The sequence below is a fragment of the Trachurus trachurus genome (genome assembly GCF_905171665.1).
Source record: "Trachurus trachurus genome assembly, chromosome: 19".
NCBI lineage: Eukaryota > Metazoa > Chordata > Actinopteri > Carangiformes > Carangidae > Trachurus > Trachurus trachurus.
The window spans coordinates 24,782,855-24,797,526 of record NC_139913.1 but is presented as its reverse complement, the minus strand read 5'-3'; the positions used below and the strand labels follow the sequence as shown (position 1 = coordinate 24,797,526).

Genomic DNA, 14,672 nt, shown 5'->3' with positions numbered 1-14,672 from the left:
GAGTAATCATCCTGAGTTGGACAGCTAGTTCAACTTTGCCACAGCGCTTGGAAGTAAGAGTGTGTAATACATTGTAAAGTTGGAGGTATGGGCAAATAGTTAGTGTCATCTGAACATACAGGGTTGTTGTGTTGTACGGTGAATTAAATATAAATGGGGCATGGACAGATTATGGATACAGTCTCATGGTCACTGATATAATAAAAACAGAATAACTCAATGAAAGTGAGTTTCCTTACTCTTGTGATGACTTATAAAATCTCATTTCTATTCTGAAGGTTAATGGTGTTGTGTTGTGCTGTATAAAGTGCCCATTATATTTAGGTATAGTAGTGAAGTGTAGTTTTTTTCCCCAGAAAAATATTTGACTTACTGTTTTCTGTAACTGTTCCGTAACTTTCTTTGTTGCTAAGGTACCAAACCAGACAGACGTGGTTGATGACGCACCGCTATGACGTAATTACGCACCACGGGAGTTTGAGGCGAAGTGTCCGAAGTGTCAACTACTTTCGTTTTGCTGTAGAAAGTTTTCTGAGGAACAGAAAGTTGACGACAACTGTGGAGTAGAAGAAGCGACTCACCGCCAACCTTTACGCAATTATTATCATATAATAACAGTAACAGAGAGTAAGTTCATGCAGACACAGCTGCTGAAAGTGGGTTTGTTTTAGTTTAGCGAGACTTGGCACTGTTTTGTTTGTTTATGCTAATCGTCATGCCCAGTTCAGCTAGCAAGTGAAGTTTAACCCATGACGTATACGCTTTTTAATGAAACTAACGATGTAATATAGTGGTAATTTTGTTGTATAAAAGTTTATGATGTTTTGAAACAGTTTGAACAGTTTTTAAAAACAGTATTGGTGTCAGCAGCGATTGAGGAATAATGCAGAGAAGTTAGCATAATCATTGTTCTTAACACCATGGAAACCACTGCTGCTGAAACCACTGTAGGCTTAGATGTAACACGTATCATACCAACTGCAGATGGCTGGGGAACCTGAGAGAGCTGAACTTGCTGGTGGAGTTGAGGAAGGAGACCAAACGGATGCAAAGCCTGACCGCAGGGGGAGATTTCTGCTCTTCGGGAGGTAACTTGATTCTCCTACACCTGTAACGTTACTGCATCTGCTCAGGAAAATCTATACAACCATTTGGGATGTAAGGGTTTATAAATCTCATTTCGGATTAAATTCGCTCATACAGACCTTTGCATATTCATTTGTGTTTCACTTTCATTATTTTTCACCCCCTAGTTCGTGGGAAATCACTATTGCAACAGTATTGGACGAGGTTGCTACATACAACTATCTATTGTCTAATATATTGGGCAATAGATAGTTGTATGTAGCAACCTCCTGTGTGTATTTTAGTTTTTAGTGTTTTCTTCATGATTTCATCTGTTGTAATGCATAAGTAGAGATTTGAAGATGCATGATTTGCAGCCCTTCAACCTTTGACAGTTTTTTCACTGGCAATTTATGGTTTGTTATTTTATTCAGTGTTGTCCTCCAGAACAGATTTGCTTCTGTTTGATTCTGGCAAACTGTGGTTGTAAAAACACTGCGGTGGTTTATTATTTATTAGCTCAAGCAGTTACTACAAGAAGGCATCACAAACTTCATACGGCTTTGCCCTTTCAGCTCTGTACAGCTCTGTGGTTCTGGCCCCTCTTTGCCTTCACTAATCCAAACTTTAAAAGATATGAGATATATACCCTTGATTTGACACTGCAACCCAGTTTTGGATAGTCTAATTAGTATAATGGGGGAATGAATGTGAATACAATCTTAAACTCAATTTTGGGACTGGGGTCAGTCCTCAAGTGGCTGCTCAAAATTAGACTATACCACACTAGGATCCAAAAAAAAGATTATATTCCAGAGTGTGGGTCTTTTTACAGTGTCTTACATCTGACTTTTTGGTAGAGGTGTAAACGATGCATCATCAAGTGATTCCCCTTTTTGTGTTCCAGTTTCACTCACTAGGTGGCACTGTGAGTCTTTATTGTGAAGGAATATTAGTCATCCATAGTATTTCTTCCGACACTTATAATCAAACTCAAGTCTGTGCTTGGTATTTTGGTATTTAAAATTTTACCTCAAACTGTCACAAGAGTAAAAGATGATTCTTACTTTTGAAGAAAAAAAAACAATCAAAAAAAGCACATTAGATTTTAGATTTAAGATAATAAGAGTTATTGTTTAAATATAAAATATCTTATTGTACATTAGGACATAAAAAAAACTTTGTATTAAAAGGCAGTATTTATAATCTGCTGAGTGGTTTTGCTTAGCCACTTAGTCATGGCTTCTTTATAACAGACAGAGGTGCTATATTTACACGTATGACGTTAGACTAATGTCACCTTATCTACAGTACAAGGAAACAGTTCAACAGATCAACTCGTGGCACCTCGTTAGTCACGCCTGTGATGCCAAGTCATCTTTAAACTATAAAAGACTTCAAATAAATATTACATCATAAAGACTGAGGGTAATCATGTGTGTATACGTGTTGGATTGAAGACAAATCTTAGACAGACAGACCAAGACAGAAACTATCAATCAAAGACCCTTTGGTTACAGTAGTTGTAGTAATTTAAGTCGTTTAGTAAGGGTTCTCAGGAATTTATGGGTACTAGATATACTCCTTCTAGTGTAAAGGTAGAAGTAGTCAGTCACTCACAGTACGTATGTCAGTACAGGTGGATTCTGTGCCTGTCAGCACAGGAGCAACTTGTTGCCCTGTCTGACCTCAGCAGGCAGCGAGGTGCAGGGGCCATGTGTGAATAGGCCTTTAGAAAGCGCTGGTGTGGTGGCGAGGGTGCTGACTCAGGGGGCTCACAGTGCGCCGCCCCTGTTCTCAGCACCCGCTGGCCCAGTCAGGTCTCCATCCAGTACAGAGAGCATGTCAGTATCCTAGCACACAGCCAAAAATTAAGCTGCCAGGTCTGGAGAAACATACTCTTTTTGGGGAAAAAAAAAAGAAACGAGACAAAACCAACGCATTTCAGATGCAGAGTGGCGTAGCGCTTAATGACGAACCCAGGTAAGACCGACAGAACTGCCTCATATTCCTCTTCACCGTCCTCCTACCTGCTGCTCTTTCTGCCATGCCCAGCCCACAGCAAAACAGAGTTGCAGCTCTTTGCCCACCCTCACGCAATTGTTTGGTACAGTATGTTGGCACAATTTGGAGGTGGGAGGGGGGCTTCAAAAAGTTCTGGATCACATGTTTGTTAGAATATGGCTGTGCTGCCTGTGAGGGTCTGTGCATGAGACTGTTGGACTGCATTGCTGTGTATTGTTCCTGTGCTTGAGTAACCTGATGACTAGGCTCTTCTGGAACAAGCCTGGATTTTGTGAGCCCCCAGTGGGCCAGTGTTGGCTTAGCTATCTGGATGCATCGTTTAAAGAATGGAAATATGACAGGTGTGTGAGAATTGCCACTCGTTGAAGATTTCCTCTCGCTCAATCTACATTGATGTGGTTATAATTTTTAAAATCTGCTCCGAGCGAAAATGTTCTAGTTTCTTCTTTAACCAGACGGTGGATTACTGCGACCAAATTTGGCCGAGACATTAATGCCTTATTTGAAAATGTATGTACTCTTTGGTTTCTGAGTAAGTGGTTCCAGTGTTTTCAGTTTGATGTGAGTTCAGTTATGTTGGAGGGACATTTACCTTTGCTGAAGTAATTGCTGCTATTCTTTAAGAGTCAAGATATACTGCCATATACAGTGAATATTATAGTTTTATGTGAGATTATGGATTTGAAGATTAGCATTTCTTGCTAACTTGTAGCATCTAAGAACTTTGGCTTGGTTGTATCACAATACTGTTATTTAATTGAAAGGCCAGTGCATTTGTTATTCTCTTGAATGTTTTTTTTTCTAAATTCTATGTTTAGTCTTTGTGTGTCTATCAGGAAATTTCTCATGGATCTGATGTATTACTGTATATTGTGTACATTTACATTTTTGACATGTGTAGCTGGACTTAAAATGTATGTTACTACTCATAAGTAGATAATATTGTAGTTTAGTAATTTTTTATAATGATATTGTGGGAGTGTTACCCTAATATTTGTATCTTTCTGATTCCACCAGTAAGAAGAATAAGGATGGCCAGACGCGGGAGCAGGACTACTCTTCTGAAAGCCATTACAGAATTGTTTCACCAACATTCCAGTATAAGATGAGCCACCAGCGAGTGGGCAAGTGCATCATCATCAACAACAAAAACTTTGATGAAAAGACAGGTACGGCAAACAAGTTTCGAGGACGTTGCCTTTTTAATTCGACTAGAATATTTTTGGACAGACCTAAACAAATTGTTTCGACAGGGATGAATGTACGCAATGGCACGGACCGCGACGCAGGCGAGCTGTTCAAGTGCTTCAAGAGCCTGGGCTTCGATGTCTGCATCTACAATGATCAGACATGTGAGAAGATGGAACGTCTTCTCAGAGAAGGTGAGTAGGAAAATCCTCTGTTGTTCAGTGTTGGGATCTAAGCACCTTTTCCGGGCTCCACAGTCACAGAAGAGATAATTTGAACTTTGTCTAGATACAACTGCTTGGAGAAATGTTGTTCTGTGTAGTGTCAGTCTCATCGTAGATGCTGACAGATCTAGTAATCATTAAAGGTATGATGACCTACGATTAAAATGTCTTTATTAATGCTTAGAAACAAATGTTCTGAGCAGAGTTTTCTCTGTCTCAATATGGTCATGCATCTCACCTTAATTATGGAAGTCATTGATGATAATTTGAACTTTGCCCAAATTTCAGCTATATTCTCTGTAACTCTCACCAGCTGCTGGTCAGATCTCAATACATCAATTGAATCTTCATATAATGACCTTGTGACTGCAATACATGTGTAAACAGCAGCTTGGTTGTGTCATTTTCAATGGAAGGGTTAGTGTGAATATGAAAATATGATTTAAAGACCTGGTAGCAGAAAAATACATGATAGGTTGTATTAGACACCAAATCTAGTGTCAGTCCTTAGGTTTGATATACACACAGTCAGGTGCTTTGAAATATCTCCCTTATATGCATTTCTATCTGTACACACAAGTTGATATTTAAACCCCCGATATCTTTATGAATGTTGTATTTTGTTGTATTTTTCCCCCTAAAATCACCAGGTCAGACAGCAGGTGGTGCCATTGTAAAACTAACTGCATTATAACAAGTGACCAGCATGACTTTAGCCTTAGTGAAGACAGTTGAAAGGTCACTTCTAATGTCATATGGCTGGTGAACCTTTTGTTTGATATGATATGACGTGACATTTTAATGGCTGCTATTTTTAGAAGCTGCCAATCTGTCTTGTTGTCAGCCATGGCATTAAATTCAGTACCAATGATGCATTATTAATACAACAATAGGTTTCATCCTACAGGATGAGCCATGCATAATTTGGTCTTGCATTACAATCAGTTCAAAATGTTTACCTTTGTCAGCTGTTCGTTCTATGAGACAGTCTCTTATAAATGAATGGCTGGTCTCCCATGACATTATTGTATGTTCTCAATGGACAAATCCTAATAATTTTAGATACATGGAACCTTTGAGTCCCTCATAAGAAATGTCAACATCCAATAAAATGATTATAATTAACGTTCATCTGCACTTTCATGCTCCCCTGGGGACAAACATGTGACATTTTATACACTTTAATTAGCTTAAGTGCTGTTAAGATCTTTAACATTAGCATAGATGTAAAAGTCGTGTGGTTAAAAGAATCCATTAAATCACTGAGGTTGTGCTTTAATTTCGAGAAGTTTAACAAGGCCCGAGCCGAGCTAAGAGTTGAGTATTTGTTTGTGTGTGTATGGGTCAGCCTCGGAGGAAGACCATAGTGACAGCTCGTGTTTCGCCTGTATCCTGCTAAGCCACGGCGAAGAGGGCATGATCTACGGCACAGATGGAGCCATGCCCATCAAGACCATGACCTCGCTGTTCAGGGGCGACATGTGCAAAAGCTTAGTCGGAAAGCCAAAACTCTTCTTCATCCAGGTACGCAGCTCTTTCATTTGTAAATGATGATGTGATGTACAAAGTAGTGGTAGCAGTAGCGATAATCCAACATGAATGTTACAGTAGAAGTCAATAAAAACATTTGAATGACTCTCAGTAGTTCCCCATGGACAGATGATGGTTGCTGTGCAAAGAAAATGTGCCCATCCCAGCTTTTAAAAATAGTTAATGTTTTAATTGCTTCACCAGGTCATCGTTGAGAAAACTACTCAGGATCACAATGAAATGTCATTTCATTTACTTCACCAGGCTTGTCGGGGTTCCGAATTTGATGATGGTATACAGACAGATTCGGGTCCGCCAAACGACACCCTGGAGACAGATGCTAATCCAAGACATAAGATCCCTGTAGAGGCAGATTTCCTCTTTGCCTACTCCACTGTGCCAGGTACAAGACTGTTTTGAACCAAAGTCTCATTTTAAAGTAAAAGTTTTCTTGCCAAATTAATGAATGGTTAAAATGAAAGAATCCTGACTTGTGATTTCTTTTTTTTTCTCAGGGTATTACTCATGGAGGAACCCTGGACGCGGCTCCTGGTTTGTCCAGGCGCTCTGCAACGTCCTGAACGAGTTTGGCAAGCAGCTGGAGATAATGCAGATCCTGACACGGGTCAACTACATGGTGGCCACCAGCTTTGAGTCCTGGTCTGAAGACCCACGCTTCAGTGAGAAGAAGCAGATTCCCTGCGTGGTCTCTATGCTGACGAAAGAACTCTATTTCAACTGACCGCCAACCTGACCGACCGGACCGGATGATATCAAAGACTGACCGACTGACTGACGCACTTGACTGACTGTTTCAGGAACTGGCTAAGCGGTCAAAGCATTCAGGGATGATTCAGGCCCAGCAGGACACTGCACATTCGGAGCACATGAAAAAAGCATTTAGCATGTGTAGTTGGGCCTGAAAACCAGCACTCGTTAGAAAAAAAAAATACAGTGGCACTCCGCGTTCATGTGTTGATGGTGACATCTATTCCACTTCTTCAGGTTGTTCTTCAGAATAATGGCGTCACATTTGATCTGATCTTTGTCGACAGGCATTGTGAAATATCCATGTTATTCTACCGGCCCGGAAAATTTGCTGCCAGTTTTTGTGGGTCTGGGGAATCATATCTGAATATGTGTCTCTCCATTTTCCAGCTTGTAGTAGTAGCTACTGGACAAGGGTGAGCAAGGACAGGCAAAAGTTGGCACTAGCATTTAGTGCATGGAATCGGCTTCTGAATAACTGAAATAATTGGCTTTTGGTGTTGGAGAGTAGTCTCTCCAGAAACTGATCATAAACCTGTCTAAAGCAGTCCAGTGCATGTGTAGAGGACAATACTCGATCGCCATGTCACAGAAAAATAAATTTGGAACTGGGTCAGAGTTGAAAGCTTTTAAAGCATTAATTATTCAGGTATCATTTCATATTTATATTTATGTAATATGATTTTTAAAAAACACTCTTTTTGAGAAGCACTAAGTCTACGGAAATTTGCACTTTGAAACTGAATAGAGTGATTAATAAATTCAAATGGAAAAAATGATGGACCTGCTTTGATTATAAAATTGGTCTGCTGAATCCTTACAGTAGTATCATCTGGAAAATGAATTAGATCATTTTCAGTTATAAATGTTTTAATGTTATCAGCTGTCAGTCGTCCGAAAATAAGAGACAAATAAAAGGACAACACTCTGAGCAGAGACGTATCACGCTGCTCTGGCCAAAGGCTCAGTGTCTCAGCCTTCCTAGCAAGTTTAAGTTGGTAGCAGCATGCTGGCATCCTCAGGTTCTTTAATGTCCCATGAAGTGGGTAAATGTTCTGTTAAAGAATTTCATATATGTATGGCTAGGAAGGTGTGATCTTTTGCTGTGTAGTGATTAGTTCTATGAGATTTTGGGTCAAGTGCATAGTACATAGTCCACTCCCATGACGGCAATAATCATTTGCAATTTTGCGAGTTTTCACAGCGTGATGTTGAAGACTTCACTTGCCCGAGAAGGTGAAGTTTGCGTATTTGCATATGATCAAAACAATGCACTTGTTTTATTTATTAGTCACATCAGTTTTATGAATTTCCCTGCAATAGACATTTCTCTAAAATAGCTTCACTGAATGATAAGATTCACGCTGAGGCATTTGTACAACAGAGAGAATTTCAGAATGTCTGAATAGTGTCATAAATATGGGAAATATCATAGCGTAAAACTGGACTGGGGCCCAAAGCACAAATGCCACATCATTTCACTGTATATTTGTGTTGTACATTGTCATAATCTACACTGTAGTAACAGGTGCCAAGCAATGTCTTACTATATTAATTTTAAAAATTGAGCTTTGCTTTCGAGTGATTTTAAAACCCAAACTATAAATAATAATTAAAAAAAAGATGTTTATATATTATTCTTAAACCAAGTTTTTCCCCAAATAATATTGCATTAAAAAAAAAAAAGTGGCGTACTATAAAAATATGTGAAAATCTGAAAATATGCTGTTTCATATATAACAAGACATTTGCTGCTGGTCATTAGAAATTACAGAGTTTGTTTATGCAGATACACTCTTATTGTTCCAAAGTCTGTCATTCACAGAGGCAGCTATTACTGGTGGTGACAAGTCTGAACATACACAATCCACATGTCCACACACACACTGTTGCTACAATGTTTTATCACTATTCACATGATTGCATGTATCAGTAATGAAGGGGGGAAGTTCAGCTGTAGCTTTAATTTTCTTATTACCCTTTCTCCTTTTCTCGCTTTGTATTTTTTTATCAGTCATTTTTAATTATTTTAATCACACTTGCATTATATTTATAGGCGCCAGGAGTGTGATCAATACTGGCATTCCCCATTCTTTGTCCAATACAGCCACAACTCTCAAACCCTCTCAACACATGGATCTCTGATCAGTGACGTGGTGCCCAACCTGTGCTGAACGGAGTGTTTGCTCCACTTGTTTTGGAATGGAATTGAAGGAGGGAAAAATTGATTTTTATGGGTAAATTTTTAATGCTTTCCGGTGTTAAATGCTGTTGTCCTCAGGAATATATTTGAAAATATTTGGAAAAATGAATGAATGAATTACATAGAAATTATAATCTGGCCCAATATTTCTTTTTTCATTTTGGGGCAATACCTTGTTTAAATAACTTCAAAACAGAGGAATGCTTATGTAAAACATTTTATTGTATTAAACATAAAGAATTTATTGTGTAATAAGCTTGAGTGTCACTTTTTTCTTGTACATCTGTGAACACAGAACACAATGAAAGGGATACCTTTTCTGATGCTTCATACATGAATCATGAATACATTTAGTTTCAGTTACTTCACCAAATATTAAATATACTAGAAGGTTTTAAAGTAATCTTACTGTTCAGTTTAATTTTTAGCCATCCCTACTTTTAACAGTAGACTGTTTCTTTTTGTTTACACCTGAATGATAAAGCTGGAGATGTTTATATTTTTCTAATTGTGTACAAATCCCAGAATAAGATCAAAGCCAACCGTAAATTCATTTAAAATATTAATAAATCTATGCATATAAACCGAGATACAAGTCCCTTATGGGATGTGTTGATTACAGTGGTTCTCTAATGTTTTTGTTTCTGGGAACCCCTAGAAATCCTGACTATAAGAACCACAGATTTACAGTTTCCATCTGTTCCGACTCATTATCAAAAGACTGACGGGGTTTGGATCAAAATAATCTAGAATAACACCATCTTTACTCCTAAAATTAAAGTAATGATAGAAAAGTTCAAAACCTTGATCAAGTGGTAAAAGCAGATCTGTCTTTCCAAGTTAAGTGTAAATTACTATTTTTTTTCTTTCTTTACCAACTAATTCCTTGTTCCTCAATTTGTCATCTGAGACTTCTGATTCATCACAGCTTACTCTATAAACGTAATAGACATTTCCCACGAAGTGCAGGTGAGAGAGAGCTTTGGTATGTCCATGATAAACAAAGGCAGCAATAACTGGAAATGGATCACACCTGATTAAAAATCGAGATACACCTGAAAATTCCCCCTCACAGGTATTTTGACCAACCTGCCATGCACCACACATCTCCACAATCTGATCAAGCACCTCATGCGTAGGCTATGCCCAAGGGGGTGACACATTCTCAGCCACTTCTGGCCCCACCCTTCCCTTCCTGCCCCAAGCTCAGAGAACAGGAGGTGATCGGGAAGCATCGCAGATTTTAAGGGACTTCCAGTTTGTGCCCTCGTTGTCATGACCAGGACACATTGCTTGGAATAAGGTGTCAGTGAAGGTCCCGGCACAGAAGCAGTAGAGGGGGGTCATGGTGTCGGCTCCCAGGAAGCACACCAACCCCCCGGGGAAGCTGCAGAATACCCCAATGCGTGTGAACTGTCTCCCTGCCAGCAGAGGCAGCTCATATTGGACTCCATTGTGCCATGCGCTGTAGGCTCCATTATAGTATTCCACACACCAAGACTCTTTGCCCCGGCCCAGCCAGCATTCCTCCTCGCGGCCCTTGCGTGGGATGCTGGGGTAAGTGAGCCCCAGCTCCCAGTAGGTCTTCTCACTCACCTCCACCTCCCAGTACTGACGGCCCTCGCTGAAGCCCTGCTGGCTGACTACGTTCAGGGTGGTGTCAAAACGGTTGGGGGTTTCTGGGACTTCCTGCCAGGTGTCTATGTAGGAGGCCGAGTCGCCTTTGGGAGAGACGATCAGCTTGGGATGGGCGGTGTCAGCGTCAAGGACAACATCTGAAGCATCTGTGTGAGAGACAACAGAATAATTGATATAAGACGGAGGGAGGTGATAAGTCACGTCCTTCCCAACATGCAACAGTCATGACCTTTGACGCAGCTTTGAGCAAGAAGTCTCGGTTACACTTTACTTGAAGGTATCGTCATAAGAGTGACATGACACAGTCATGAACGTGTCATAAACATTATGTCAATGTCATAACGTTGTCATTAAGTGTCATTCGGTGTTTGTAGGGTTAGGGTTATGGTTAACCGAATGACACTTGACACGTTCATGATGGTGTCATATACTATGAAAGTTCATTATGTCCGTATGGAATAGATAAGATCATAACGCTGAAACCGTCAACAAGGTATGAAAAAAACGCTTTGTCCTGAAAAAGAAAAAGGCAACTTATGATGGTGTCATGTCACTCTTATGACGATACCTTCAAGTAAAGTGTTAGCGAAGTCTCATGTGTGTCTGTGTGAACTCACAGCTCTGAAACAGCTTCTTGGTGACAGGGACCTGGGATCTGATGAACAGCAGCAGGTTGATGGTTTGACTCAGCAGCTGTTCGCTCTTGAACTCGTCCATCTGAATCATGTCGGGGTCGGTCAACTTCAGAGTCGCGTGAATTCTAAACAAAAGAACAAACAAATCATTTTGCCTTTGATGGACAGGACAGTTGGAGAGTGACAGGAGAGGGGGGGCGGCATGCAGCAAAGGGCTGCCGGTCGGAATCGAACTGGGGCCGCTGCAGTGAGGACTTTAAGATTTATTTGTCATTGTGCATAAACAACAACATTTTCAGCCCCTGCAAATGGGCCGCCTGTTCAAACCACTGAGCTCTACAACGCCCCAATAAGTCCTAGCTTTTTGTCAGCTCAATTACATTTTTAATCCAGCAATAACCCATGTGACAAATTTCCCAATTACTGAACACAAATAAACATGTAGCTAATGCATTAGAGTGGACGCTGACAAATATATATCATCTTAATTTTATTGATGTTGATAATAATTCTTCTATTATGTAACAGTTCCAACCACAAACAATATATCTACATTGAACTTTACTAGAATTGAAATTTGTTATATGAGTGTGATCACATCTAACTAAAATAAACTGTTATGTATGAGAGGCCGTTTAGGAAATAATTCACATTTGCTCTCACATGTTGCATCATACTCTCTTACAAACACTAGTATAGTCACGCACACATACTATCATACTCTCTCACAAACACTACTAAAGTCACACACACTTACTATCATACTATATGACTATAGTAGTAAGTGTGTGTGACTATAGTAGTGCTTGTGAGAGAGTATGATAGTAAGTGTGTGTGACTATAGTAGTGTTTGTGAGAGAGTATGATAGTAAGTGTGTGTGTGTAACTATAGTAGTAAGTGTGTGTGACTATAGTAGTGTATGTGAGAGAGTATGATAGTATGTGTGCGTGACTATACTAGTGTTTGTAAGAGAGTATGATGCAACATGTGAGAGCAAATGTGAATTATTTCCTAAACGGCCTCTCATAGTTATGTCATTGAGTCCAAGGTAAATTTGTTTCAAACTGTGAGTAACTGCTCTAGATAAATTACGCAGATTGAATTTTGTGGAATTTTCCACTTCCTGTTTGTCAGAGGAAAGATGTTTGGTAGATACTAGCTACTACGCAGGCTGATCTATCAAAGCTCCCTGTTGTAGCTGCCTCATCAAGCAGGAGTCTACAATTTACCTCACACAGAGAAGCTTTTTTAACTTAGCATAAACATACCTTTTGTCTGTGTCAGTATTCTGTAGAAGATACAAGAAAAAACACATAATCACTGACATTTATTCCACTGAGAGCGCTTGAGTTGCATGAATTTGTGACTTGTAGTTTACCTGGATGTCAGTTTCTTGTGTGTCCTTTTTCACTTGTGCGCTAAGGTTGTCCAGCTCCCTGTTGAGCTGCTGGGTGAGGTGGTAGCAGTCCTCTATCCTCTCCTCCACTAACCTCTCTGTGGCCTCGTGCTCTGTGTCCAGCTGGGTCAGCGTGATGCGTAGATCCTCATCCAGAACCCGCTTCATGTCCTCGTACTTCTTCCGGATTTTCTCCTTCACTGCATTGGTCTTTTTCTACGGTACATTTGTAGTAGAGTAGTAATGCCTTTGTATAGGTACTTTAATACCACAATAATACAGGTAACATATGGCTAAATGTTATGGTGAAGTCATTTGTCAATTAGAACCACTGTGAGAGCCATGAATATAATCATCTCAAAACACAATAAAGCTACTTTCATTATAAGTTAAGCTGATAATAATTGTCAAAATTAATCCTCTAATTATTTTGCCTATCAAATGGCAATTTTTACAATCACATTACATCTAATGAAGAGAAACAGCTGATCATATCAGCTGAGATGCTGAAAGTATAAATGTTGGATGTGTTTACTTGAGCGGTGACTGAAATGATTGATGGTGATTAACAAAAATAGTTGCAGATACATTTTATGACAAAAGATTGATAAATTAATTGACTCTGAATAGACTTCAGACCCGTTCAGCTTCCAGAGCACAATATGTCAACTTGGTACGTGAGCAACAATGAGAGTTTCTATGAAATGAGCTTAAATGCAGCACAGAGTCTGCAGAGCTCCATCAACAAAATCAGGCCCACAGAGAACGACCACAATATGATATACACACACACACACACACACACACACACACACACACACACACACACACACACACACACACACACACACACACGCATACACAAAAACAAACTGGCAGGATCCATAACTCCACAATCCATAACTCATTTAACCTTGAGGTGAATGTGCTTCAGTAGCACAAGGACGTGCACTCTGCTGCTATCAGCTAAAAACAACAATAAGAGGCACTGAACAAACCAAATAAATGAGGTATTCAGGTTACACAGCACGTATCATGATTTTTGGAATATGAGAACGGGAATCTTTGGAACATAGCGTTCACAGAGGTTAATGCTGATGGGAAAAAATAGGCCTGGCTTCCTGTTGTTGTTGATCTCATAACCCAAAGAATTCATATCCTTCTCATCATTGTTTATTCAAATCTGAAGTCACTTTCCCCTGTGTGGGCTCAGATTTGCAGGTGTTTTGCTAATGTAAAAAGCAGCTAGAAATGACTGACTAATCTCATACGACAGCAAGTCAAACATACTTACAGTTATCTCCTCCTGCTTAGCCGCTAGCTTCTTCATCCTGTAGGCAATGACATCTCTTTGTCGCTGCAAGTGCTGCTGATGTTTCAGAAGGATTTCCTTTGAAAAACACACAGGCAACAAAATCAAAAGAAAGAGTTCACCAGCTGCAGGTGGAGGGAGGTGAAGACAAATGCTAAGAGTGGTGGGGTAGAGGAAGTGCTTACTTCATTTGTGACCTTCCCTCCTATCTTACCATTCATCTTCTGTAGAGCAGTGCAGATTCAACTCCACCAACCAGTGACAACACAGCCACTAGGGCTTTTATAGGCCTGCCATGGATGTGAAGGCTCTGTCACAGCAAGGGGGGTTGGGAGGCGGTGGGGGTGGATATCTGCCACCCACCAGCTCCACTGTGCTGGTGCACTGGCATGCATGTACATGGTTTTATTTAGGAGGTACCCATGAATCTAAACTGTGAGGACAAGAAGAAGAAACAAGACTGAAGGTGGAGAAGGGCTTTGGAGCAGGACACAAGCAACTGTCAGTCCTGAGTTATTTCATGTCCTACTGATCGAGATGCCCATGAGAGCTCTATATATACCAGCCTGACACTGACCTTGATGTATGTGTGTGTGTGTGTGAGTGTGTTTATGTGTTGACCCACTTATTTGAAGAAATTTGAAATGAGTGAGACACAGTTGGTGTTCATACACAGCCTTTTCACAA

At 40.0% G+C, this 14,672-nt stretch overlaps 2 protein-coding genes across 2 annotated transcripts; one reads left to right on the top strand and one right to left on the bottom strand.

Moving 5' to 3' along the window:
* The first annotated feature begins 23 nt into the window (after positions 1 to 23).
* Positions 24 to 9,195, top strand: casp7 (caspase 7, apoptosis-related cysteine peptidase). Its single transcript, XM_083993682.1, has 8 exons — positions 24 to 53; positions 414 to 627; positions 985 to 1,088; positions 4,108 to 4,259; positions 4,344 to 4,472; positions 5,851 to 6,026; positions 6,297 to 6,435; positions 6,548 to 9,195. The coding sequence occupies exons 3-8, from the start codon at positions 985 to 987 to the stop codon at positions 6,772 to 6,774; spliced, it is 927 nt and encodes a 308-aa protein (XP_083849808.1). The 5' UTR covers positions 24 to 53; positions 414 to 627; the 3' UTR covers positions 6,775 to 9,195.
* A 1,014-nt stretch (positions 9,196 to 10,209) lies between these two features.
* On the bottom strand, positions 10,210 to 14,206 carry LOC311002546 (E3 ubiquitin-protein ligase TRIM58; the record flags this gene model as incomplete). The annotated part of the gene is made up of 6 exons (XM_083993940.1): positions 10,210 to 10,787; positions 11,259 to 11,401; positions 12,546 to 12,565; positions 12,656 to 12,889; positions 13,968 to 14,063; positions 14,171 to 14,206. 6 exons carry the CDS (start codon positions 14,204 to 14,206, stop codon positions 10,210 to 10,212), a joined length of 1,107 nt encoding a protein of 368 aa, XP_083850066.1.
* Between the last annotated feature and the right edge of the window lie 466 nt (positions 14,207 to 14,672).

Excerpts from the sequence above, each read along its gene's own strand:
- casp7 (XM_083993682.1), top strand. The coding sequence starts at position 985 with ATGGCTGGGGAACCTGAGAGAGCTGAACTTGCTGGTGGAGTTGAGGAA. Across the intron at positions 4,260-4,343 it reads AAACTTTGATGAAAAGACAG|GGATGAATGTACGCAATGGC; the intron begins GTACGGCAAACA and ends TTGTTTCGACAG. Across the intron at positions 6,027-6,296 it reads CAAAACTCTTCTTCATCCAG|GCTTGTCGGGGTTCCGAATT; the intron begins GTACGCAGCTCT and ends TTACTTCACCAG.